Genomic DNA, 26,228 nt, shown 5'->3' with positions numbered 1-26,228 from the left:
CCTGAAACCACTCACATAAAAACCAAAAATGGACTGAGCAGATTGTATTTATATGTATTTGTGAATATACATGCATACATTTATGTATCAATAATAAGAGAAAAAGGCTATGAACTTGAGAGTGGTGAACATGGGTGAGGTTTGAAGGAAGGTAGCTGGGAAGGGCTGGAAAGAGGAAAGGGAGGAGAGAAAGTGGTATAATTATATTTCAATTAAAACATATTAATAATAAAATATGAAAAGGAGTCTAGTGAACTAAAGCAACATTAAGAAAACATGTTTCCGCAGTATGCATAAGGATGGAATATGTGCAATACGAACCTAGGGACAAAGAAACATTTTCATAAAAGCTGAAAAACACATAAGGTTGTGGATATTCATAATAACTCAGAATAGCCTCCCCCGCTGTTTTGTAAATAGTAGCTTTGTGCCTATGAAAATGTCCACTTGCTAATTCTGTGTAGCTCAAATCTAGAGTTAAAGACTCCAGGCATAAAGTTTATATGCACATTATATTTGTCTTTCTAAAATAAACATATTTACGATGAAAAGTTCTGAAATCCTTCTTACTGACAGGGTTGTTTTTCTAATGTACCTTTTGGATGGCTTAACTACAGTCTTCTAGTTTCTTCCTCTAGTGACAGAAGAGTCTGCCAAGTTTTCAGGTAAGATGATGGGGTACCCTTCTACAATACAGATATTCCACTATAAAATGAGAACATTTAAGGACAGATATTTATTTTTCTTGGAAATAGACAAAAACTTTAACTTTGTAAGGACGAAAATAGGAAAGGTGGAAACAAAATGTAACCCACCTGAAATTTTCTGGGCAGTTTTAATGATGTCAGATGCTGTAACATGTGTAGCAGAGATAAGTTAACGCAAAATTATTTATTGTATAACTCCTGACTATGTGTAGGTTGGGCACGTGGGAACGTTGCTTTCTCTATAATTTTTTTTTCAGTGATATAAATGAAAACACTTAGAACTGAGAAAACATGTGTTGGATTTCTTGTCCCAGTTGCTTCCGACATTTTATTTCTTAGTCATAGTTACATACTACTTTTAAAAACATTTATTTATTTATGTGTATGACGGCTGTGTGTGGAGGCTGAGGAGAACCTGGAGTTCTTTCTTCCCACCATGTGGGTCCCTGGAATTGAACTCATATAGTCAGGATTGGTGGCAAGTGCCTTCACCAGCTGAGCCCGCTAGTTGGCCTACAGCAGCTGTTTTTAAAATGGAGATTCGATGGCTTATGATTACATGGAGCATTGTGAGATTTGGATACGGCATCTGTGGAGGAATGTTTAACTTTGCTCTCTCACGGCAGATAACGGATAGATACCACGGTGTGAGTTTAGAGCATTCAGTGATTCGGACTGGTCCTTATCACGCCATAGTTTACTGTAATTTCTTGCGCAGGTGCATTATGAACTTGTGGGTCTTGTACCACAATGCATGGCAAGATGCCTACTTTGTCGTTGAATGCTGGGATTGTTGTGCTGTCGTTGAGTACTTTTTAATATATATTTATTTTATCTATGCGCATGTGCCTAATAAATGTATGTGCACGAAGTACCTTCAGGTGCCCATGGAGGCCAGAGGGCACTGGGTCTCCTGGAACTAGGGTGACAGGTGGTTGTGAGCTGTTTCGCGAGTGGGTGCTAGGAACCGAGGCGCATCCTCTACAAGATCAGCGAGTGCTCTTCTTCAGCCTTCTCTCCCACCCCTGTTGCTGAATAATTTGTTAAAACTCCTCGACCATCCACACCAGGCCCCTTGTGGTGAGAACTTAATCTGTGATGAGTCTGGTGCATGCTGACTCAATAACTAAGAAAACCACCTCTATCTCGAATGGAGGGAGTCGAAGTGTAAATATCGATCACACTTAGAGGCTCCCCATTCTGTGCACCGGGGGAGAAGGAGAGTTCCCCGTGCAATCCAAAAAGGCCTTGGAAATGGGTGGCAAGTGCTGTAACGGGGCTCAGCGGGAAGCTGAGCTCCTTGGACTTGAGGTCAGGAAGGGCACAGGTGCAGGGGATGGCTGAGCGCTCAGGCACGCGCCAGTTGATTCCCCAAGCAGCCAGTAAGCGGCACTGTGCCCCGGCGCTGGCGGCCGGAGGAGCGGGCTGCGGATTACCTGCAGCAGCCGGGGCTGGCAGCTCCTCCCCGCCCGCCCCCAGCCCGCCCCCACCGCTGCACTAGCCGGGCTCCGCGGGCTCCGGGCACTCGCTGGCGGGAGCCGGGGCCGAGCGCGCCGGGCAGTGGGGCCTCCTCCCTGCGTCCTCACGCCGGGCTGTCCTCCTCCCGCACCGTGCGGCGCAGGGAGGCCCCGCGCCTCGGCCGCCCCCGCGTGCCCGCCTCCGCCGCGCTGCAGGGGGACCGACCGCTGGGCTCTCGCCACCAGCAGCGCGGCCCCCTGGGTGCCTCGGGCTCCTGGCTGTGGCCGCCGCAGGGGCAGCGACCCGAGTAGCAGCCGCTGGAGCCCCTAGAACATCCTGGTTAGCAGTGACTAGAGCGCCCAGAGAAGCCGCAGCAGCAGCAGCAGCAGCAGTAGCAGCAGCAGCAGCATAAGTGGCCGCGGTCGTGGGGCTCCGCCGGGCTCCGGAGCCGGCCGGGCCAGGAGCGCGGAGCCATGGCTGATGCGGGCGAAGGCGAGGATGAGATCCAGTTCCTGAGAACTGTAAGTGCCACGTCGCGGCGCGCATCTCCCAGGGGAAGGGGTGCCTGGGAGCCCCCCGCAGGGTCCCCGTAGAGTGACAACCGGCTGCGGGGCCGCCTCTGGTCCGCCAGAGGCGCCCCAGGGATGCTGGAGGGGTCTGCATCACCACATGTGTGCAGGTGTGCGGGTCTGCCCCGGGAAGGGCAGGACGCGTGTCTGTGCGCGCATGTGGAAAACCAAGAGGACCCAGTGCGGTGACAGCGTGGCGAGCCAGCGGGAGGCACACGGGCGGGCGCTACCCAGCTGCGGGAGCTGAATTGGCCAGGGACCTCTCCGACAGACTCAGGCTAGGGTGCAGGGCTGCGTGTTCCGTGGGGCGCGCTTAGCGTGGCGGCTCTGGCTTTCGCTGTCCCTGGGGCTTCAGGGCTGAGTCTGCGCGCCGTCACAGAGTGAAGACATGGCAATCCGAGTACTTGGCGGTGTCGCTCATATAGTGACTGGCCAGGGCTGAGAAGGCTGCCCCCAGGGTGCCTCCAAGTCGGGCAGATACCAATGCCATGACGGCTTGCTCCGGTGGTCCCCACGGTTCCCGGCATGGTGCCATGCTGGTTTTCGTGACGACAGCTTGCAGAGCGCATTGGAACCGTGTGTGTGTGTGTGTGTGTGTGTGTGTGTGTGCATGTGTGTGTGAGTGTGCGTTCCTGTGTGTTGTGTGTGTGCGTGTGCACGGACCGCATGAAAGAATTTACAGAGGGTGAGCATCATGAACATGTGTCATTCTTTAAACGTTGGCTTGTTGAATACTGAGTGCAGCAAAGTGCGTGCCTGCAAGCAAGTGATGTTTGTCTGTGTCTGTTTGTCTGTCTGTCTGTCTGTCTGTCTGTCTGTCTGTGTGTGTGTGTGTGTGTGTGTGTGTGTGTGTGTGTGTGTGTGTGTACAAGGGGAGGGTGGCTGCTCGGGATTTCCACATAGTGTGGTAGGCAGGGAAAGACCGGCCTCACTCTAATAAGATTCCAAGTGCCTCTTGGCTCTGTTGCCTTCCTTCCTGACTGTTCTACACTGCAGATACTTCCTAGCTGCTTGCTCACCTCCAAACCTTTGAGCCTGCTCCAGCGCCAAAGAAGTGCAGGAACTCCCTATCACATCAGTCTGCTTAGCCTTTTCTGCATCATCCCAGTCTTTCCTTCCCTACCTCTCCTCTTTTCCCAAGAATATCCCCCTGACAGGATTCCTTTCCACCCAAGACGGCATTTTCTGCTTGGATTTCTTCCTGGCAGCCTTAACGTTCCACTTCCAGGTACAGTCTCTTCCAGATTCACAGAAAACACCACAGATGGGAAATATTTGAAATCCTAACTAGAAGATAACTGTTAGGTTATTTGGATAAAACCTGAATGGTGTTATTAGGAGCCCATTCCCCTGCACACTTTACTTTTTCCTAGTATTTGGGGGGGTGGGTCATTTGCATTCCAGAGAGGCCTGTGAGTGCAGATCAGTGGTCCAATCAGGGGAACACAGGTCTGAGCTGAGCAAGGCTGTCCCCATACATAGACAGCATCCTCACTAAGACATTGCTTATGAAGGTATCCGAAGCCTTCTAGCCATATTGCTTATTACGTTTCTTAGTGGACAATTGTCTAAAAGTTCTGTTTTGTTTTCAACAAGTCAAGCTGTAGCCTCAAAAGCCAAGGAATGCCTTTTTCCGGCAGATTACAGTTTTAGCTGCTGTGTGGCTTTAAAATTCAGTTTGTACCAGACTCTACAGGGTTAAAATTAGCCAGGAAATTTTGGCTGGTTTTTGTGAGTCCAAGGGCTCCCTGCAGGCTTAAATGCTAAGCCCAGCTTATGGAGGTGCTGTTATCAGAATGTTTAATGGGGACTGAGGTACTGTGCCTGCCTGTAGGGTTTTTTTTTCTTTCCACATATAAAGTCATGTTAACTCTGTGCCACTTAGCAGCTGCCTGTCAGCCAGAGCGACACCTTTGATAAGTGAGGCTTGGGTAAGGTCTGGCAGTCCTAGGCTGAGATTCTTCTTTTAATAAAACATTGGTAGGTTGTTGTACTGATGATAAATGACCTTGAAGGAGTAGCATTGTGGAGAGGGGTGTGTGTGTGTGTGTGTGTGTGCCATTCATATCTGAAAGGAAGGTTTCTTTTTCTGAGCTTGTGATTCTAATATGATAATTCTCAAGTCTTTCTCCAGCTCCCCCGTCTGCTGCCCTGGATCCTTCCCATTTTATTCTTTAACCTGAGTGTGTTGATGGTTCAGTGATATTAATGAGGTTAGCAAAGGCAAGCGTGCCATCGCTTTATTATCTTCACCCCTCCCCACCCCTGGGGACAATTTTTAAAATGTGAAAGTGTCATTATGAGTTATTTCATTTTGTGTTTATTTATTTTTGTTCACACTTGATAGCCTATGAACATAGGGTGGTATAGAATATGTAGCATAGGATGGATGATATAGAATTCCTGGAGATCCTGTCTCACTCTTCAGAGGGCTGAGATTATAGGACTCACCATACCTGGTTTCATTTTTTTTTCCTTCTCTTTTTAATTTTTCAAAAAAAATTCCAGACTAGCTTTGAACTTGCTTTGTAGCTAAGGCTATCCTTGACCTATTGATTCCTCTGCTTCCCTCTCCTGAGTGCTGGGATCACAGGCATGTGTTCACGACAGGTTGATACAGTGCTGGAAGGATGAATGCAGGGCTTTGTGTGTGCTAAGCACATCCCAGCTCCTCATTTTGTTTTTTTTAAAGGCACATGTGCCAAGGAGCATTAAGACTGCATATTTTGACATACTAATTGTAACTGAAATCTTTCTGAGAGTAATAGACAGAGTTGTACATAAAAAAAAAAAACAGTCATGGAGATTCTGTGGCTGTGCTGTGCACCAGGCATTTATTTACACAACTGATTAGCATACCCTGATTATTATTATCATGTCAATTGGGGTTGGATTCTGCGTTCCAGCACACTGAAGCATCTCTACCATCCACAGCTCCTCCCCTTTTCCTTTCTCTGAGAGGTCTGAGATGGTTGCTAAGGGACATAGAGGTGACATCTTTAATGGAGCCTTTACCTGAGTTGTGTCTTCTCTGTTTCTATCAGGGATGCCTTCATTTTGAGGGTTTTGTCACTGTCAGCCTAACATCCGTCCAGTTCCCATCTCTTTTTCTTTATTGCTGGTTTTGTTGTCTGCCAAGATTCCTTCCCAGCAGGTGATAGGTGGCTTCCCTACCAGATGGAGACATGCTCCCTCTGATCTGTTTATATTTGCAGGGCTGAGAAGATGCTTCGGGTGTGCCTAGCCCTTGAGACAGATGAATCATCGTATCATAAAATAAACCTTTAGCACCTAATGAATTTGCCCACCATGTCCAGACACACGCACGATTTGAGATGCCGTGGCTTCTTTTATCGTAACAACTTTTATGAGCAGGCCAACATAGCAATGAACTGTAATTTGGTATTTAAAAACATAGATCATTTGTTTTTTTAAACTTTATTTATTTATTTATTTATTTATTTATTTAGTGTGTGCATGTGCATGTGCGTGTGCGTGTGTGTGTGTGTGTGTGTGTGTGAGTGTGAGTGAGCATGCGCACGTGCTCACATGTATACATATGTACTCTCTGGTGTTCTAGTGGTGATCAAGGGAAAATTTACAGAGGTTAATTCTCTCTTCTTATCATGTGGATCTTGGGGATTGAACTCAGGTTGCCAGGCTTGGCAGAAAGTACAGTTACCCGCTGAGCCATTCATTGCCAGCCTAACACTATTTTTTTCCTCAAGCAATCTTGTACAATTTCACAGGTGCTATTAAGATACGCCTTCAACTTAAGAATCTATGTGTTATTAAATGACCTTGCTAGGGGTTATGTTTTCAGTCCTTTGCTGTTTTTGTTTGTTTGTTTGTTTTGCTTTTCATCATTGTAAGTATAGCTGCACTACTCTGGTCACACACTGGGTCATATGGTTAGTATTACGCACACAAAGAGACTTTAAGTTTGGGTCCTGGCTGCAGAGATCGTTCTATTAGGAAGGCTGGAAACCTTTGCAGGAGGAGCTCTTCCTGGGAGGATTTCCTTCTCTGCTTGTCCATCTTGCTCCAGAGTGACAAAGAGCATCTTAGGAGTTGCCAATCAGTTCACAGGGGTAAAAAGAAACCATTAAGGTCAGCAAGGTGCACTGTGAGGGCTGGTGGTGGCAATGGCTCACAGTGCTTTGTAGAGGACAGGAAGATTGCTAGTGTGAAAACAGTACCTCGCAGCGGGACAGGAACCCCAAGCTTTTCCTTTGACTCCAGGAGTGTCAACGGAGAGGATCTAGCCAGCGGTGGGCATTTGCTTTCCTGGTCTTGAAACTACAGATAGCTTGAGATCAAAGTGCGCCATGCACTTTCCCAAGGAACTGATGGAGCCCCTGCCTCAGAGCCTGGGATACGTCATTAGATTTTTACAGAAATCCAAAAGCTGAATCACTTAGAAGTCAGTGTGTACACTTTGCAAGAAGGGCAGGATCTAAAATACCCAGAACATTAATTTATTTGACATCCTGCCTTATTTGTGCTTTGGCCTTTGATAACTTTTAATATTTAAGTCAAGACTGAATTACCTAAAGACAGATGATAGCCAGGGCCACCTGAGTGGCTGCAGGTAGTGTCTGAATGAGCGAGAGGGGCGATAAGGCATCCATCTGGCCCCCTGAGCCTCAGGAGAAGTTCTGGTGATGCAGAAACTCGTTTGCCTGGCACTTTCTGCATGTAGGCCATGGTCTTGGGTGTTGAAGAAACATTTGGAATAATCAGAGAAAGGCTTCCCTTTTATTATAACTGTAAAAGATTTCGAGGCTGACTGACTCATCAAAGAGAAAAACAGCACGTAGACCACCTGCCTTTAGTCTCAGGTAGGTTGAGCCTCTGCCATCCTCCTCCAGTCATATAGAGAATGAAATCGAAGCCTTGCTCAAGGTCTGCACATCTGCCTGGAGTTCTTTCTGTCCTTATCTTGACCTTGACTGTATCCCTTCCCACTTCTACCCCTTGTCCTTCCCGCCTGTTTCAGAAAGAACAGTCCCAGTCTTCCTTTCTGAGCCACAGTCTGTATACATCCTGAATCCTGGTCAGAAAGGAATTCTTTGCGGCTTGTCCCCTCTCCACATTTCTGTTTGGTTTTCTTGTCATTTGTTCATCCCTCCCTCTTTGGTTTGACCCTGATGCCCCATTTTACAGCCTCACTCCTCCAAATGTGGCTTCTGCTCCTTGTCTTCACCTCTCCTGGACACCCTGGGAACCCCTGCTTCCCAAACCTAACCTCCCCTCTTCTGCTGCTCCCCTGAAACTCATTTAGAAGGTGCTCACCTGATCCTCTGTTGTGAAGCTACTTCATGTGGTCATGGAAGCAGGGCGCACCCTGCTGGGCTAGTCTATGGTTTTTGAGTGTGCTTTTGGGGTTCACTTTGTTGTCCCCAAAGATTTCATTCTGCTTCTTCTGTGCCTCTTCTGCCTTCATATTTTTATGTGTGTCTCAAAATCTGGGATCTTGGTGGGGATGAAAAATCACAACTTCGTTCAGTCCTGAGGGCCAGAGCTGGAAGGGGTCTCTGTGTGCTCCTTACATTAAGGGCACTGATCTTACATGCAAGGGAGTCCATCTAATTTCCTTCTGACAGCCCCACCTATTGATACCATCACTTTGAGGGCTGGGATTCCAACATAAATTAGAAAGGAGCATAAAAGACCAGCGAACCAGCACCTTGCATTCCAGCCTTCATTACCTCTGACAAACACACCGCTTTGAGTCCTCCTTGCCATTTGGTGAGGGTTTCCTCCCCACACCTCAGTTAAGAGTCCGGGTCCTCCAAGGCTCACTTTTCCCCTTCAGGCACGAGCTTTTATGCTCTGCCTTCTCACACTTTGGTTTACTGTCTCTGTCCTCTGCAGGCTTTTCTGAAATCACTCCAGCTAACTTAAGTTCACTCTCTGATGTTCCCTCACCCCCCAATCTGTTATATACATTTTTTTCACTTATCTAATGCCCTATGGGAAGAGGGGCTGTGTCGGGGCATATTAATTTCCCCGGGTTAACATGTTAGCTATAAAGGACAGGTTTGAGGGAAATCTATGGTAATTGCATTATCAGGGCAAATAGGCAATAGACCCCTCCCTCCAGTGTGAGAATCACTTAAATGTGTGCTCTAGTAGAGGTGATATCCCTGTAGAGACAATGGCCTAGGAAGTCTGGTGGGTGAGATGAGGCCAGAGGATGCAAGCATGGCATGAGGGAATACCATTCTGAGAGTGGCAGGGCCAGAGGTGTCAGGGTTGACAACACAGTGTCCATGTGCTCCTTTGAGGACATCCAGGGTACCCTGAAGACACATCTGAATAGTTTTAGACATTGATGGAAGTTCTTCTGGTCTCACAGACAGTCTCAGCCTAGAGGAATGCCGGCCCACCAGTCTGGTGTGTGCTCAGTCAGGGGCTGCCGATGTTTTATGGCAATCCCCACTGGATGTTGTTGCCTGTTTTATTTCCTGTAGGCCTGTCGGTATGTGCTGTCTACTGTGGGACTCTTAAGTATTGCTCCCTTATTTTCTTGTGAAATTCTCACTGAGAGCCTCCAAGTTTGGTACAGAGAGGTAGAGCCATCAGCCAGGATTGGGAGATACAGGGGTTGGCTATGGGGTTGTAGCCCCGGGCGGCCATTCTGGAGCCCCTACTCATCCGCAGGGGGAAACAGGTACCTCTTGCCTGGAAGTTGTATTTAAAACAACAGGAAGATTTGGTTTCTGCTTTTCTCTTTCCCATGTGTATATGTATATACATATATATGTGGTTACATGTACATGAGTGTGTGTGTGTGTGTGAGTGTGTGTGTGTGTGTGTGTGTGTGTGTGTGTCTAGGCCAGAGCTCAGCCTCAGGTGTTAGTCTTCAGGAGCCATTCACTTTGTTTACTGAGACAGTCTCTCACTGGAACCTGGGGCTTGCTGATTAATCTAAGTTGGTTAGCTAACAAGCTCCGGGGATCTTCCCATCTCTGTCTCTGCAGCAGTGGGATTACAAATACACAACACCACACCCGGTGCTGGGAAGTCAAGCTCAGGCCCTCCTGCCTAAGTCCTTCTCTCTTTCTACAAATCTCCTCTACACCATCAAAGTGCATATTTTACATGACTTAACATTTGGTGAGACTGTCCACCACACAGTAGGACCCTTGGTCCATGTTGGTCACTTGCTCTGACTCTATGAGATAAGTAAGGCTGGACGGTCCACACAGAGATGGGTGATTTCTTACAAAATGCTAGGTCCTTTAACTCAGTGGTCCTATGACTTGACTATAAAATCTCCTTACAAGCTCATGCTTTGAATGTGTCCCTTACATAGTGGTGCTGTTTGGGGAGTGGAACCTTCAGCACATGGGCTTTTTGGCAGAAGTGGGTCCCTTTGAGACTGCAGCTTAGCCTGGTTTCTGCTAGTCTCTGTTTTTTCATCTGTCATGATGAGACTATCTTCTGCCACCTTGCCACAATGGGCAGAGACTCTCTTAAGCTGTTTGTATCAGGTAATTGAGTTTCAGTAATATCAAAGTTGCCAAATGCAGGAAGCAGGTACTTAAAGCATGCTTTGTTCCATTGCATTTCGTCAGGTACCTGTGAAGGGCCATGGCACTATGGGAAGACATGGGCCATGCAGTGTAGGAATGGTGGGACAATCGGATCTTGTACACACAAGTGGGAGCCATAAGCTCTTCTTGTGAGAACTGTGACCTGTGTGCTTTCATCAGGGACAGAAGTGGTGAACATGGCCTTGATCTTGACCAGATGGACCTAGGGGCAGTAAAAGCATATTGTAGTTCACATGAAACATGACAACACAGAGGGAGCCTCTCTCTCATAGGAGAGAGAGGACACTTTCACATGTGTCACTGAGGATAATGCCACCACTGGGCATTATGACTGGCTCCCAAGTGCTGGTATGCTGGTTCATGGGAGTGTCTGGAGAAGATTTCATCTTGAGTCATAGACAATGGAAAGCTGCCATTAAATGTCTTTAGTGCGTGTCAGAGAACTGTGAGTGCCCAGTCGCACTCCAGAGCAGTGTTGTCTTCTGCAGATGGGGGCCATTCTTGAGTGTGGACCTCTTGTTCTTGTCGTGAGGGACCGAGTCACCCAAGGCAGCCTGCAGAAGCTGTTCCCTTGAGTCTGTCTTCCACAGAAGAGGACAGCAGCTGTGTGAAGGTGAAGAGATGACTGTGTTGCGCTGTTTATCATGCATGATGTTCTGGCTGCCTGCCCGCCATGTGTACTACATGGTACCCCGTGCTTAGACACAGATATCTCTGCCATTATTCTTCCCTTCAGAGTTTGTGCCGTGTCTCTTGGGTGGGGTAAAGAAGAGGGGAAATCAAATGTTTTACTTTGTAGAACATTGGAATGGAGACTGGGAACAGATGCTACAACTGAAAAGGCTGGTGGGAGAGAGGGACCTGATCCCCCTGTGTGCTATCTGAGACTTCGTGGGGGAAGCTGAAGAATTATTTTCAGGCTGCTGAAAACGAGCTTCAGGGATCCTGATCCAAGTCTACAGTTTTACCACGAAGGGAACTGGAAGGACAAAGATTTTTGGATCCATTTATTCCGCTCAGACATGAGAGCCATAATTCATCTGATTCCTGGAACAATTCATTTAGTCTACAAAATTGTTAATTGCAGGTCTACACCTCAGGAAACTGAGCTGCAGAGGCTGAGCTGACTTGCTCAAGGGCAATTTATGAGTGAGTGATGTTGGTGAGCTAGGTTCTTCCAGATGCCAAATCTTCCTTCCTCCTCACGCCTCCCTTCTCCTCTCATCTCTCCTCCCTCCTCCTCATCCCTCTCCTCCCTCCTCCTCTCATCTCTCCTCCCTCCTCCTCACCCCTCTCCTCCCTCCTCCTCTCATCTCTCCTCCCTCCCTCACCCCTCCCTCTTCCTCTCATCTCTCCTCAGTCCTCCTCACCCCTCCCTCCTCCTCTCATCTCTTCTTCCTCCTCCTCACCCCTCCCTCCTCCTCTTTCCATCTCTTCATTTCCCCTCTTCTCTCCTTTCTTTCCTGTCTGTTCTTCCCTCTATCCTCATCCCTTTCTCTGCCTAGCCACTTGTGGAAGCCTGACATAGATACATAGGAAGGAGTGATGACTGTGCTCTCAGCTCCACTCATCCCTTAGGGCTCTCTCTGCCTTGCATTGGCCTTTGAGTGGTTCAAAACTCCTGCAAGTTGTAGTGATGGTTCTGGAAACTCAGACTGTCTGGGAGATGCACTCTGGGTCTGGCCAATCTGGTACCTCTTGCACTTTCACCTCCTCATCCTAGAAGCTGCAGATTGTGTTTGGGGATGTGCTGTTGCCGTCTGGTGACCTTGTGCTTGCGGAGTGCATCGGTTACTTGGTGGACTTACGGAGTCACATGCTTTTAAAGCTCTCCTTTCAAGCTGCTGTGACACCATCTTAGTCCTTTCATTAAAGAGGTGAAGCCCTGGTCATGAGCTCATTTTGTGTTTGTTTGAGTCATCTTGTGGCCTCATTAGAGAAGTGATGTGTCATATCACCAGGGTATCTCTAAAGGGGTGGGGCGTGGTGAGTTTGGGTGAGGAGAGTAAAGGACCGTGGTGGCTTGCTGGCTTCCTCTTCCTCCCCAGGAATACTTTCTCATCATGCTCTGCTCTGTGTCCTTCAGACTTCTGCCAGTGGGTGCTGGGGACACAGCTTCCCTTCCCCCCCGCCCCGCCCTGCCCCCTTGCAGCTTAGGAAAGTGGTTGCTGATCACGACATGACCCGTCCCCTCTGTTTGCTTCTATCCCTTGCTTCCAGCCCATTCCTTGGCAAGTGATCCTTTCATTAGACCGTTTCCCGTTTATCCCACAAGTGTGCCCGCTCATTCCTTGGCAGAGCCCTGATGGAACAGGCAGAGGACACAAAGGGGGCATGTTTGGGAAATAGACAAAGTAATGGCATGAATCATGGCAATTGCAGAAGGCGGGGAACCTTGAGACCAAGGCCAGGGATTTAAATTTATTTTTAAGGTAAGAAGGGCCTTGGGTCACTTGTTCTTTCCTGCCCTCTGGAGGGAGGGAAGCCAATAAGGCCTGTCTTCCAGAAGACTGGCGAATCAGCAATTTTTAAGATATGTTGGAACACTGAGAGCAGACACCAATCTCCCTAGAAAGATACATTGATATCCCCAGTATCTTGGACTGTGACCATATATGGAAGACGGATCTTGACAGAGATAATCAAATTGCAGTGAGGTCACTCCTACATGAACAGTGTTGTCATAGAGAGGGTTGGAAGGAGGGACCCACCCTCAGGGAGGATGATGGGAAGACATGGGGAGAGAAGCTGTGCAGATCACAATAATGCAACTAGCCATCAAGAAGCACTGAGGTTTTCAGGAACTAGGGGGGGGAGCGTCTGGGACAGAGCCTCCCTATACTATCGAAGGAGCCAAGCCTATATTAATACTCTACCTGTAGCTTTGGCCTTCTTATGCTGTGAGGTCATAGTGTCTGTGTCTATTGTTTAAAATACTTTTTTTGTTGCCAAAGCCCTGATGTAGAGCACCCACCCAAGGTGCCACATTGTATTGTGGCAATGGCATCAAGGTTCTCTCGCCCCCATCCCCACCCTCCACCCCCTGCACAGGGCACGAGGAAAAGGAAGAAAGCGAGAAGGGTAAAAAAGAGGGTTGTGCTGTTCAGCATTCCTTCACTGTGACAACTCACATGACACATTTATGAGGAGTAAGAATTTATTTTTTGCCTTACAATTCCTAGAGGTTTTCCTCTATGATCCAGTGGGTCTGTTGTTTCTGGACCTATGTTGAAACTGATGTGCACAGTCTCAAGTCTTCTGGGGGAAGTGAAACCTCATGACCAAGAAGGGGGAGAAAGAGGAATAGGATCAGGATGGTTTCTACTGTCCCCTTCAAAGGCTTCGATAACCATAAGATCTCCCCCAAAGCCCTGCCTTCCCATAGTACCACCTTCTGGACTCAGTTTTTAATACACGGGCTTTTGAGGGACAGTTACGGGCAGAATCAGAGCAAAGGTAATTATTGACTTCCACTTACTCCTATGGGAACAGCCGTGGTCTGAGGTTATGTGGGGAGGTGTGGTTGCTCTAGCAGGGCCCTGGGTGTGACATACGGGCGACCACTGAAGAGTGTCCACTTAAACAGAGTCAGGCCGGGCGTGGTGGCGCACGCCTTTAATCCCAGCACTCGGGAGGCAGAGGCAGGCGGATTTCTGAGTTCGAGGCCAGCCTGGTCTACAAAGTGAGCTCCAGGACAGCCAGAGCTATAAAGAGAAACCCTGTCTCAAAAAACCAAAAAAAAAAAAAAAAAAAAAACAGAGTCAGGCTCTCTCTGCACACATGTAGCCACTTCTTGTCTTCCCTAATTTGAGCCCCTCATGATATCATATGACTTTGAGTTAACTTTGCATGATTTCATTTGCAGAAGGGGACCTTTTGGTGAATGTTGAGAGGAAGAAAGGCCACCTTGTGACGACCCTTTCAAAACAGAGGGTGACTGACTCACAAAGACTGTACTGCCTAAATATATAACTACTGAAAATCCCTAGGAAATGGTCAGGTTAGGGATACAGAGGGATGAGGGATCCAACAGTTGATGGTGGGGGGACATTTTGACATGGAGGAAAGCAGAGCGTTCTGCTAGCAACTACTGCTCTTGGCTCCCTGCTATGATACGTGGCTAAAGAAATGTCAGTAACTTTTTTTTGGACAATCAAGCAAAATTTGTAATTTTAGATGTTTATTCCTACATTTTTAAGTGAGTGACATTATGTTGCACACTCAGCTTACAACTTATAAAGCAATGTTTTTAGAAAGAAATCAAAACATCAAACCATCTAGCACTTACATGTGCAAACCCCACAGCGTGTCTTAGTCTCACCACCTGCCTTGGTTGCTTTCTCCTTGCTGTGATAAAATACCAGATGGCAGCCATGTAAGAGACAAAGGGGTTTTTGTGGCTTACATTTCTAGAAGGGATAAGGTGCCTCATGGTCGGGATGACATGGTGGCAGAAGCAAGAGTCTGAGCTGTCATGTTACATCCCACTCAGGAAGCAGAGCGAACAGGAAGCCAGACTGCGACCTACTTCCTCCTCCCCACCTTCTCAACAGTTTCCTAACCTTCTCAAACAGTGCTACCGTCCGGGAGTCGGGCGTTCACACACTGAGCCTACGGGGCATTTCCCACTGCAACCACAACACTGCCAGTGATGTGAAAATGAGCGTCTGCAGCATGGGTTGCAGTTTCACGATTGCCCCCAAAACCCTGTCAGGCTGTGTGTGGGTGTAGGTGTCCATGTATGCTTGTGGGTGTGGGTGTATATTCATGTATGTGTACACGTTATGTGTGGAGGCTAGGAGCCAGCCTAAAATGTCCTTTCTCAGAAGTAGTGGTCCATTTTCTTTCTTTCTTTGTTTTTGAGACAGGGTCTCTCACTGGGACCTGCTGCTCACTGATTAGGCTAGGGTGGCTGTTAGTGGGCCCCAGGCAGCTGTCTCTGCCCCTCCAGTACAGGAACCATAAGCGTGAGTGGCCATGCCTAGTTCTTACATGGGCTCTGGGATGGAACTCAGTCCTCATGCTCAGGAGTCAGGTACTGAGCCATCCTCCTGGTCTGCGAATCTTCTTCTGAGGTGGCCATTACTATATTATGTCCTGGAGATTGTACTATATGTATCCCATATGCCAAAGACACACCTGGACAATATATTAACAACTGCCTACATCAGATATACAGTCTTCCCTTGCCTGAATGCATATATATATATATATATATATATATATATATGTATACATATATATATATATATTTATATATAGTGCATCTCTACATGTGAATGAAAACTATACATCCTGGATTTGTGTGCATGTGTATGTGTGTATCACATGCCCAAGCATGAGGTTGTATGTACCTGTGTGTGCACATGTGGCACATGTGGAGGCTGGAGGAAGATGTCACATGTCTTCATCTGTTCCCATCTGCCTTACTCTCCCAAGACCAACTTCTTTCTGCCCCTACTGGGGTTACAAGCCCTTGCAGCTGTACTCAGATTTTTATGTAAGGTGCTGTGGATTTGAACTCAGTTCTTTGTGCCTGCACAGCAAGTGTTCTTACCCTGGGGCACATCTGCACAGCCCAGACCTTGTATCTTCTAAGAAACGTTAAAAAAAAAAAGTGATATTTTAAAATTTGTCTTTTCCCAACTTCATGCATTCATCCAGCAAGCTGTGGTTATATCTGACCAGCTCCCTTTCCCACACCCCTTAAGTGCCCGCAACACGCTCACCTCCCAGCCTCACGGTCTCAAGCTCCTCCTCTTTTCTTTGCTTCCTGCCTGCACTTGGGTGTAGGGCCAAGGTACCCACAGCTACACCTCTAAAGAAAAATGACTCTTCCTCCCTTACCAGCCATCAACTGCCAGCAGCCCTTCAGTTGGAGGAGTGTCCTCATGACTCCCACTCCTATCCATGCTGGCGTGTTGACTGGCATGTTGACCGGCGTGGTTCAACTCAGGGACTACAGTGGCTGACGTCCCCCAAGCCTTGTGGGGAGGGCCTAATATTTGCCCAGAATGTGCTCCTAACCTATGACACCTTCTCCCCTATCTCTACCCTGTACTTTCTTTAGCCAATGCCAGAAGGGGAAGGTCAAGGTTCTACACCCCCATGTGCCAGAATACCTTTAAGCATGAGCCACGCATTAAGGTGACCAAACCCACACACCCAGTTCTCCTCTTGGAAGAACATGAACTACTCTTGTGTAAAAGTTGGTGAGGGAGGATTGAATGGAGACAAGGGAGGAATGGGGCCAAAGGACTTGCCTGCCACTTCCTGGCTGCAGTGAGACTCTGCCATCTGCTCAGTGATGGAGGTGATGAGGGGAAATGTTTGTGTAGTGACACCTGGGCATAAATAGATGGTGAGTGGTGGCCTCCCAGTGTTTCCATTGCAGTGATGAAGCATGTGTTTGCTGTGACACATTTTTTGTTTGAGTCCTGCTTGGGACATTTTCAAGAGAACAAAATGTCATGTGAGAATCTCACATGATTATACAACAAGAAACTTGGTGAATGGCACAGAAAACAAGATGTTGATCTGGGGTGTGGGGAAATGGCATTGTTGATAAAGTGCTTATTATACGAGTGTGATGATCTGAGTCTGTTTTCTTAGAACCCATATGGGAGATCTGTGTGCAGTAGCATGTGCCGGTAATCTCCGTGCCAGGGAGATGGAGACGGGGATCCATGGCTTTGCTGGCCAGTCAATCTAGTCAACTCAGAGGGCTCCAGATTCAGTGAGAGACTGTATCAAAAACTAAGGTGGAGAGAGATTGAGAAAGATATCCGGCATTGACCACTGTATGTATGTATGTATGTATGTATGTCCAATCATTACTGCGTTGGAGGTCTCATACTAGGACTTGAATGCCACTTGAGAATGGCACCTGTGGTCCCCAGGTCACACTTCCTGCAGCTGCACCACATGGATGGAGTACTCGGGAAGCCAGTATCACTCTTCCACTGTGTTGCTGGCAGGTTGGTTTAAAGCAGCCGCGTAAGATCATGTGAGGATTCACCATGGTGCAGAAACGGATGTTAAATCTTCCTGTTAGCAATGGACAGCACAGAGCCTGAAAAATGGAGCCTTGTAAAATCTGACCTAACGGAATCTGGAAAGGAGATCAAGAAGAACTCACAAATCTGTGCATCAGAGATATGAATGATGGTCCCCTCTTCTGCATGGTATGAATATACCAGGAGTCAAGAGCTTTGCATACCTGAGCAGCACAGCTTCCAAGAAAGGCCCTGATATTGTGGAAACAGGCTCTATTTTTAGGTCGGATAAATTCAAGTCTCTTTTCATGGGCAAGGAAAATTGTTGCTGAAGTGTTTTTGATAAGATCCTTCTGTGCCGTGGACTAGGATATCGAGAGTATAACAGTTAATCATGAGTTGAGGAAGTGATAAGTGAGGATAAATTATAGGCTATGCCTGTGGCTTCTATTTGGGTGCTAATTGCTAAGTTTGGGGGCATTCATTTTTATTGGCTTTCATGATTAGCTCTGTGTTCTAGTTTTAGTGCATGGTGTGAACACTGGACTGATGATCTATCAGGCTAATGTTTTCACCATCCAGTGAAACGTGGCATATACGTGGCTAAAGAAGACCATTGCTTTCTGGTGTGCTGGTTCGTTTTAAATGTCAGCTTGATACAAGGTAGAATCATATGGGGGAGGACTCTGAATTGGGGAGTTGCCTAGATCAGATTGGCCCCTGGGAATGTCTGTGGTGAGGGCGTGTCTTGATTGTTAACTGGTGTAGAAAGCTCCAGGCCACTGTGGGCAGCAACATTTTCTAGGCAGATGATCTTGGACTGTTTGTGAAAGCTAGCTAAGCGTATGTCTGCTTGGGTACCTCTGTGGTTCTTGCTGAACATCTTTGGTGATGGGCAGTGCTCTGTGGAATGGCAAGCAGGTCTGTCTCTAAGTTCTAACCTTGAGTCCTTTAATGATGGATGAACCTGGAGCTGTGAGCTGAAACCAGGTCCTCGTCCCCTCAGTTGCTTTTGGTCGGGGTGTTTTATCACAGAGACAGAGGAAAGCGAGGACACGTAGATGTCATGTTGTTCCATTTACAAAGATAGATTTGCTGTCTGTGGTGTGTCAGGTGGGTAAGATGCTATTGGTTTATTCCAATGCTGCTTTTTAGTTCCACATAGTTACTAATAAGACTTTAAACGAGAAAATATCAGAGACTAGGAGCCATGGCCACCTGGGTAAGATTCCCATTAAGGCTTTTGCCAAATCAGCCCCACACATATAATATCCTGGTGCACATTTTTCTATTTTACCCAAGAGGAAATTAATGAGTTCAATAAAATGCTGGCTGAAACTTTTTCTGTTTGTAGCTATAGAAATATAAAGTACATCCGTTATTTTCATGACTCCATTCTTCCCTCTTCCTTGCCTTTTCTCTCCTTTCCTCTTCTCTTTTGAGAAGGTTGGTTATGTATTTCAGGTTGCTCTGAAACTCATTATGCAGTCCAGGGTACCCTTGAACTAATGACTCTCCTGCCCAGGGCTCTTGAGTGTGGGGATTGCAGGTATATGTCACCAGGTCCAGTTTACTCTTGGTCTTTAAAAAACTTTTATATGTTATATAAAAATAGAACATATAATACATAATTGTATGTTATATAATCTAATAATCTAATAAAATACAAACTTAAAATATTTATTTATTTACTTATTTACTTATTTATTTACTTATTTATTTATTTATTTATTTATTTATTTATTTATTTATTTTTGAGGCAGGGTCTCATTATGCAGCTCTGGCTGGCCTGGAACTCACTATGCAGACCAGGCTTGCCTTCAGCTCATAGAGATCTACTTGTGTGTTTCCCAGGCTCATGTGTTTGAACAGTTGATCCCTGCTGTTAGTGCTGTTAGAGGTTATGAACCCCTGGGAGGTCGGGCCACCCTGGAATAAGGGGACCACAGAGGCACGGGCCTTGAAGTTTACAGTGGCACTGCTTCCTTCACTATCTCTCCCCTAGTTGGCGCCATGAGTTGCCATGGGATGCTCTTCCACAGCTGTCTGTTGCCTTCCCCGCCACGATAGACCGTAGTTCCTGAAACCGCGAGCCAAAGTAGGCTTCTTATGAGTTGCCTTTTGTCAGTTGTTTGGTTGGAGCACAGGAGGGGAAAAGGAACTCCAGCCATGTCCATTGTGGAGAAGGGACTGGTTGGTAGTTACCTACGGACAACTTTCCAAAGCGGTTCCCCAAAGCTTCCTTGCCATAGTCATGTGCCATCTCTGGCTCTTACGGCAGTTTTAGACACAGCAGGGCAGTTGCACATGTGAACTCACAGGGGTTGTGACAGCATGGGTAAGACCTGTGCAAGCCCAGGCAAGGCAAAAGCTGCAGCCCCCTCTCTCTTCCGGGTCCTTTGATAGTGATGGGCAGTAGAGAGTCTCGTGGTCAGGAAGTCCAGTTCTCCCCTTCACCCCCTTTCAATCTTTTACGTTTATTTAGTTGTTTGGGGGGTGTGTGCGCGCGCACCTGTTTTGCACTTGTGCTACAGTTTATGTGTGGAGGTCATGGGACAGTTCTCTCCTTCCACATGTGGGTCTTGGGGACTGAACTCTGTTCCTTAGGCTAGTCAGCAAGCCCCTTTACCCATCGAGCCATCTTTCAGGCCCTTGGCTCCTTTTCCATCTCTCATAGTCTTTATTGTTTTTCAACTTTAGCATTTATTTCTGTGAATCACCTAGAGTTTAGTTTCTGCTCACAGTCTGGGTTGGTGATCAGTCCTCATCCCTGCTCCACATCTGGATGTCTACCTGATCCAGTCTTGGTTATTAATGTTTCCTCCAAGTATTGTAGAGGTAGCAGGTAGGAAACAGGTGGTGGCTGCTGCTGGCGTCTGTGTTCTGACCCATTGCTCTGCCTGACTTTTCTTGCTCCAGACACTTTAAATGTTTGACGCTGCCTTGTTACGCACTGGTGTTCATTCTCAAACTTTCCTGTACTTCTTCAGGAATGGGTTTGATACTCTTGGCTCTTTTCATTTTAGTTTAGAATTTGGAATTAGCTTCCACATGGCCATAGTATATAACCCTGCTAGTATCAGGCAGGGAGAAATGCCTTCCTTACAAAATTCCATCTGCTAGGCTATGCTAGTGTGTCCTTTTTGATAATTAGATGTCTTTCCATTTCTCTCAGCAGTAATACCTTTTTTTGACTGAGAGATTTCGCACATTTTTGGTGGATAGAGTTCCATGTAGGCACTTGATGTTTATTGATATAAATACAAATGGTATTATTTAATAATTGGGCAAAGTATTTAGAGCACTGGTTGCTCTTGACCTGAGTGTTGGTCTCAGAGTGGCCATTCCATTTTGTTCCTCAGTTTCCATGTCTTGTTCTTTCCTCCTTTTGTCTCCTGTGGCTTCGTCAATCACTGAGTAGAAGGTATGGTACGGTACGTTGTGGTGGTAGATTTCTCGTGGTCAGGAAGTCCAGTTCTCCCCTTCACCCCCTTTCAATCTTTTACGTTTATTTAGTTGTTTGGGGGGTGTGTGTGCGCGTACCTGTTTTGCACTTGTGCCACAGTTTATGTGTGGAGGCTTTTACGTTTATTTTTAATTCCCAGCACCTCCTGAATGGCTGACAGTGGCCTGTAACACCACTAGTCTCTTCTGGCTTCTGAGGGTACTGCATGCACATGGTACACATACGTATGTGCAAGCAAATGCTGATAAAACAAAAGGAAATCTTACAAAACTACCTGGATCCCATCAGACTCTTTCTGTGACTGTGAGCATTTCAGTTTGTAAGATGTAGCCACAGTTCTCTACTGGGAGCCATTCTGTGTAAAGCAGCTTCCTGTCCCGAGATGCAGCAAGTCCCCAGTGTCTTCAGATAATCTCTTTCATCTAGTTTTATGGTTGTGTTCAGAACACCATGGAAGGATTCTCAGTACCAGTTTCTTCATTACCCAGAAGTCAAATCTCAAATCCTCCATTGAGGGTCAACACGGCTGTACTGTGTGCTTCCTTCTATTTTATTTTTTAAAATTCGGTGTGTGTATACATATTTATATATTTATTGCTGCATTTGTTTGTGGAGGTCAGAAGTCAAGCTCAGGCACCGTCCACTTTGTTTTTGAGGGTCACTCTCTAGCCTAGAGCTCTCTTACTATACTAGTCTGGCTGGCCAGAGAGGCACAGGGAGCCTCCTCTCTCTGCCCCACCCCCACCCCAGGGCTTGGACTGCAAGTATACACCAAGTATGCCCTGCATTTTATATAGGTTCTGATGATTCAGCTCGGGTCTTTACCAAGCAAGCACTTGACCAACTGAGCTCTCTCTCCAGCGTACTGCAATGATTTGTGTTTCTCCAGGAGAAAGGCTTGGGGCATGCTCGTTAGGCTAAATCAGTTTGCAGCATGTCTGTCTCATGAGACATGATGACCAGCCTTGTGTGGCATATGCAGTTTGTCTACATCATTGCCAGTTTTGGGGAGTGTCACTATTTAAACTAGTTCAGCCGTTTTACTGGGTGTCTAGTGATACCTCGTCATGCTGCTAGTTTGCATTTGTCTAATGGTTGGTGATACCAAACACATTTGCATATTTTTATATGCTTATTGTCATCTGTGCAGTTCATTTTGGTCATGTCTTTTGCCCATTTTAAAATCTTTCTCTCCCTCTCTCCTTCCTTCCCCCTCTTTTTCTTTCCCGTTGATTAAAAAAAAATTAAGTAGTATTTGTATCTGCGTTTAGGGAGTGTGTGTGTGTAGGGGGGGGTCAAAAGAGGGTGTCAGATCCCCTGGGAATGGAATAACAGGTGGTTGTGAACCACCTGACATGGGTGCTGGGAACTGAATTTAATGCCTTTGCAAGAACTGTCTAACCTCTTAATTGTGTGAGCCATCTCTCTGGCCCACCCTGTTGTCTTGAGAGTTCTTTATCAATCTCGACGGATCTGTTGTTAGCTGTGCGACTTCCACAAACATTTCCTGTAACTCGACTTTTCTCTCTTCGTGGATTTATTTGCAGAACCAATGTTTTTAGTTTGGTAATGTCCTGCTAATTAATACTTTTCTTTTGAGGATTGTACTTGTTGCTTTATGTCTAAGAAGGCTTCCTCAAGCCCTTGGCCCTGAATATTCTCATAAACACTCAACCATCCCTCCAGCCCCCATAATCTCTCTGTTTTAAAAACTAGAATTAAAGCCTGCTCTAGGTTTCTCTGGAGGAGAATGTCTATGAAGGTATTCGTGAAAGCCATTCTTGGAGAGCTTCTTGACTGGATTTGGAATCGCCTAGGAGACACACACTCACACACACACACACACACACACACACACACACACACACACCTCTGGGCATGCCTGTGGGAGTATTTTTAGTGAGATTAAGCTGTGGCGAAAAGACAGTATAGGTGGCACCATCCCAAAGGCTGTACCAGCTAAGCCTGCGGTTATGTTTTCTCCGGTTTCTGATCCATCTAGATGAAAGCAAACCCTGCCCCGCCCTGACTCCCTCACCATGGCAGACTTTGCTCTTAGACTATGAACAGAGATAAATCCCCTCCTTTAAGTTGCTTCTCCTCAGACTCTTGGTCACAGCACGGAGAAGAGCTAAGAAGAGTATTCTGGGTCAGAGAACACTCCATGCTGGCTGCTGCAGCTTGTCCCAGCAATGCTGTCTCTTGGTAATCTGGCTGGGCTAGGGATGAAGAGATAGTGGGTCTCACTACAGCAAACCACTCAGGAGCAGCCCCAGAGAGGTTCAAGGGCATGGTTGTAGGAAGGGTGGTTATTTTGTGTGTATTCTGACACATAAATCTGCTCCTTTACATATCTAATGATTTTAATGTTATTTATACCTTGTATAACTAATTTCAAACTAGGCACAGCAAATCAGACATTTATGGTTGTGCTGTGGGTACAGAGAGGACCTTTGTACGGGATTTAATTATTAATGCCTGTTACTCAGATGACTAAAGGAATCTGTGAGAATCAGGAATGTTTATGTAACATTTAGCTTAGGAGGGAAGTATTTTCCAAAGAAAATGTTTGAAGATGTCCACCAGGGGTACAAATGTCTCTCACAAATTTTTAAACCCAAGTGAGGCACCAAGTTACCAGCAGTGGTTTTTTTAGTGCTTTGGGAGAGCCTATTTTTGTCTTTTGTGTAGTATTAGGCAAGAGCTCAGATATTTTCTTGTAATGTTTTATTTTCATGTTTTTTTTTCCTTTTGATAATTTGATTGTGCCATTTCTCAAAGAATTTGTCTTACTTGTCTTTCTTCATTACACTGGTTTTCCCTAACCTTTGAATGTTATTAAGTGTTCTGTCTCTGTCTCTGTGTCTGTGTCTGTCTGTCTGTCTGCCTCTGCATTTGCCTCTGTCTCTGTCCCTCTGTCTCTCTCTTTCTCTCACACACACACATGCATATGAGCGCTCTCGTGTGTGTGTGTGTGTGTGTGTGTGTGTGTTCCTGATTGTGCTGGCTCACATGCATATGCACATGTGTGCATGTTCATATAGAGGTTCATATAGAATATTGTCCCTCTGGTGGATACCAAGTAGGCTAGCCTGGTTGTCCTGGGACATGAAGGAATCTACCTGTCTCCATTGTCACCAGAGCTGGGATTATAAGATGGTCCATAACACCTGACTTAAGTAAATTTTTGTGAGCGTGCTCACCTGCTTATCTTTATGTGCAGAGCTCCTGGAGGTTGGAAGACGGTCCGATCCCCTGGAGCTGGAGTTACAGGCTGTGTGAGATGCCTGATGGGAATGCTGGGAACTGAACTCAGGTCCTCTGCAAGAACACCAAGGGCCCCTTGATGACCCATTTCCTTCTTTACTCCACTGTACAGCGCAATGGTCATTTGGGATTTACAGAGCAAGGGGTCTTTGCGGAACATTGAGGCTAATCCTGGATGTTATTTCAAAGAATGTGAATTTTATCCTGGAGCGAGTGTCTGCTTAAGGATTTTATGGGGGAGGGGACTGAAATAACAAAGGTCAAGTGGGAGAAGTCTTTCACCAGCTAAATGTTAAGTATTGCTTATCAGGTGTGGTTGTATTATAAACTCTTTGTCTCTCCCCCCGACCTCTGTGTTTGTGCGTATGTATGTGTGTGTATGTGTGTGTGTGCGCACGCATGCGTGCGCGCACTTAGACCCTCACATGTGTGTATCAAGCGCTTTACTGCTGGCTCCATCTCTTCAGCCTGCAATGGCACTTTTATTTTATTTTATTTTTTTTTCTGGTGCTGCTTTTGGACACTGCCTTATTATCCTGGCAGAATCAAAACCCCCATTTTATGAGCCTCCAGTGATAGATTCTCTATCAGGGAGAGCTGCCACTAACAGCTGCCCCTCCTGTAACCCCACAGAGCTTCCAAATCCCCAGGACCATAAGGTAGCCCACCAAGTGCTCAGATAAGCAGATGTGTGTGGGCCGAGGACTTGTTAGTCTCTCTGTGAGTTCTTTCTTTAAGTAAAGAGCGTTAAATTGGACCCTGCTCTCCCCATGGCTCTTTATGTGGGTTTAATGGGGAAGCCCTTAAGTTATGCAGTCTATGCACGAAGTGCTCATTTTCACACACACCTGCAGTGCAAAGCAACATCCACTCTCCCCCCACCTCCGTGCTGAGGGAGGCATCACAGAGCCTGGGTAATGTCTACTTTTTATGAAGCAAAAACTCGGGTACATGTTTTTTAACAAGCTGACAGATGACTTGCCTTCTGTAAGCAGTTACATACTTTCTATTTTGTGAGTGTTTATAAGGACCCAGAGCCAATCCAGACTTATAGCCTCACCCTGCGTTGGGCATGCAGAAGGGACATCTCTGTTTGAGTCCCTTTGAGGCATCGCAGATAGCTGTCAACAGCTACCTTTTCAGAGTTCTTTTATCTGGGGCTAGGGAGTGGGAAGCATGCGCCACTGAAGTGCTCCCTTGGCGGTTTGGTGCCTTCTTTGTTGGAAGTTGTTTGGTTTCTCAGAACCTTGTGTAATTTTCCCCTGATCAATTTATGTGGCAGTTGGAAACCCGAAGACCTGAGTCCTTGGACACAGTGTGTTCTTAGTGGTGCTATGCTCTGTTCTCTGAGCAGTTAGTGTTCTCTCTCTCTCTCTCTCTCTCTCTCTCTCTCTCTCTCTCTGTTGTGAGCACTAGTAACAGGTTTCTCATTGAAGGTAGAACTAGTTTGACAACCAGCAAATCCCAGTAACCCTCCCATCTTTAGTTACCACGTTGCTGGGTTATTGGCACACAAATCAGCCTTGCCTAGCTTTTAATGGTTCCAGGAGATCTGAACTCAGGTCCCCATACTTGTGTAGCAAGTCTTTTGCCTGCCTTTCTTCCTTCCTCCCTCCCGGCTTTTAAGGAAGGGTCTCACTGTGTAGTACTGGCTGCCATGGTACTCACAACGTAGACCAGGCTGGCCTTGAACTCACAGACATCTGCCTGCCTCTGCCTTCCCAGAGGTGGGATTAAAGGTGTGTGCCACCATGCCTGGCACAGCTGGGATTGATGCACATTGAGCTATCTCCACAAATCTAGACTTTCTTTTGATGGTGTCTAGGGTTTGCATCCTATGCTTCTCCCTTGACAAATCAAAGCTTGCCTCTTATCCTATAATCACCCCTGTTTGCCTGTGTTCCTGTGAGTATGAATTGGAGAGGCAGGTATGCCAGCATTCCATTGGGACCAGAGGGCTGATGTGCTGCTGTGTTGTTTGTTATTGCTGTGACAGTGAACCTCACATAAACAACTTGGAGAAGGAAGGAAGAATTTGTTTTGACTCACAGTTTCATGGGGTATAGTTCATCATGGTTGATTGAGCATGGCATGGCAGGGCAGATTAGCTTCCATCTTGGTGACCAGAAAGGAAAGAGATCCAGATCTAGATTCAGATTGGGTTAGGGGAGAGAGAGAGAGAGAGAGAGAGAGAGAGAGAGAGA

General features: G+C 46.6%; 1 protein-coding gene across 11 annotated transcripts in view; it reads left to right on the top strand.

The window, feature by feature from the left end:
• Positions 1 to 2,230: 2,230 nt before the first annotated feature.
• Ryr2 (ryanodine receptor 2) overlaps positions 2,231 to 26,228 on the top strand; it is a 562,694-nt gene continuing 538,696 nt past the window's right edge. For all 11 annotated transcript variants that reach the window (XM_029468301.1, XM_029468299.1, XM_029468302.1 and 8 more), the window contains exon 1: positions 2,231 to 2,686. In XM_029468301.1, the coding sequence (XP_029324161.1) occupies positions 2,639 to 2,686 (48 nt within the window). In that variant the 5' untranslated portion in view covers positions 2,231 to 2,638. The remainder of the gene's footprint in view (positions 2,687 to 26,228) is intronic.

Source organism: Mus caroli, chromosome 13, assembly GCF_900094665.2.
Source record: "Mus caroli chromosome 13, CAROLI_EIJ_v1.1, whole genome shotgun sequence".
Classification (NCBI taxonomy): Eukaryota; Metazoa; Chordata; class Mammalia; order Rodentia; family Muridae; genus Mus; species Mus caroli.
The sequence above is the reverse complement of the archived record's forward strand: the minus strand, read 5'-3'. Positions and strand labels throughout refer to the sequence as shown.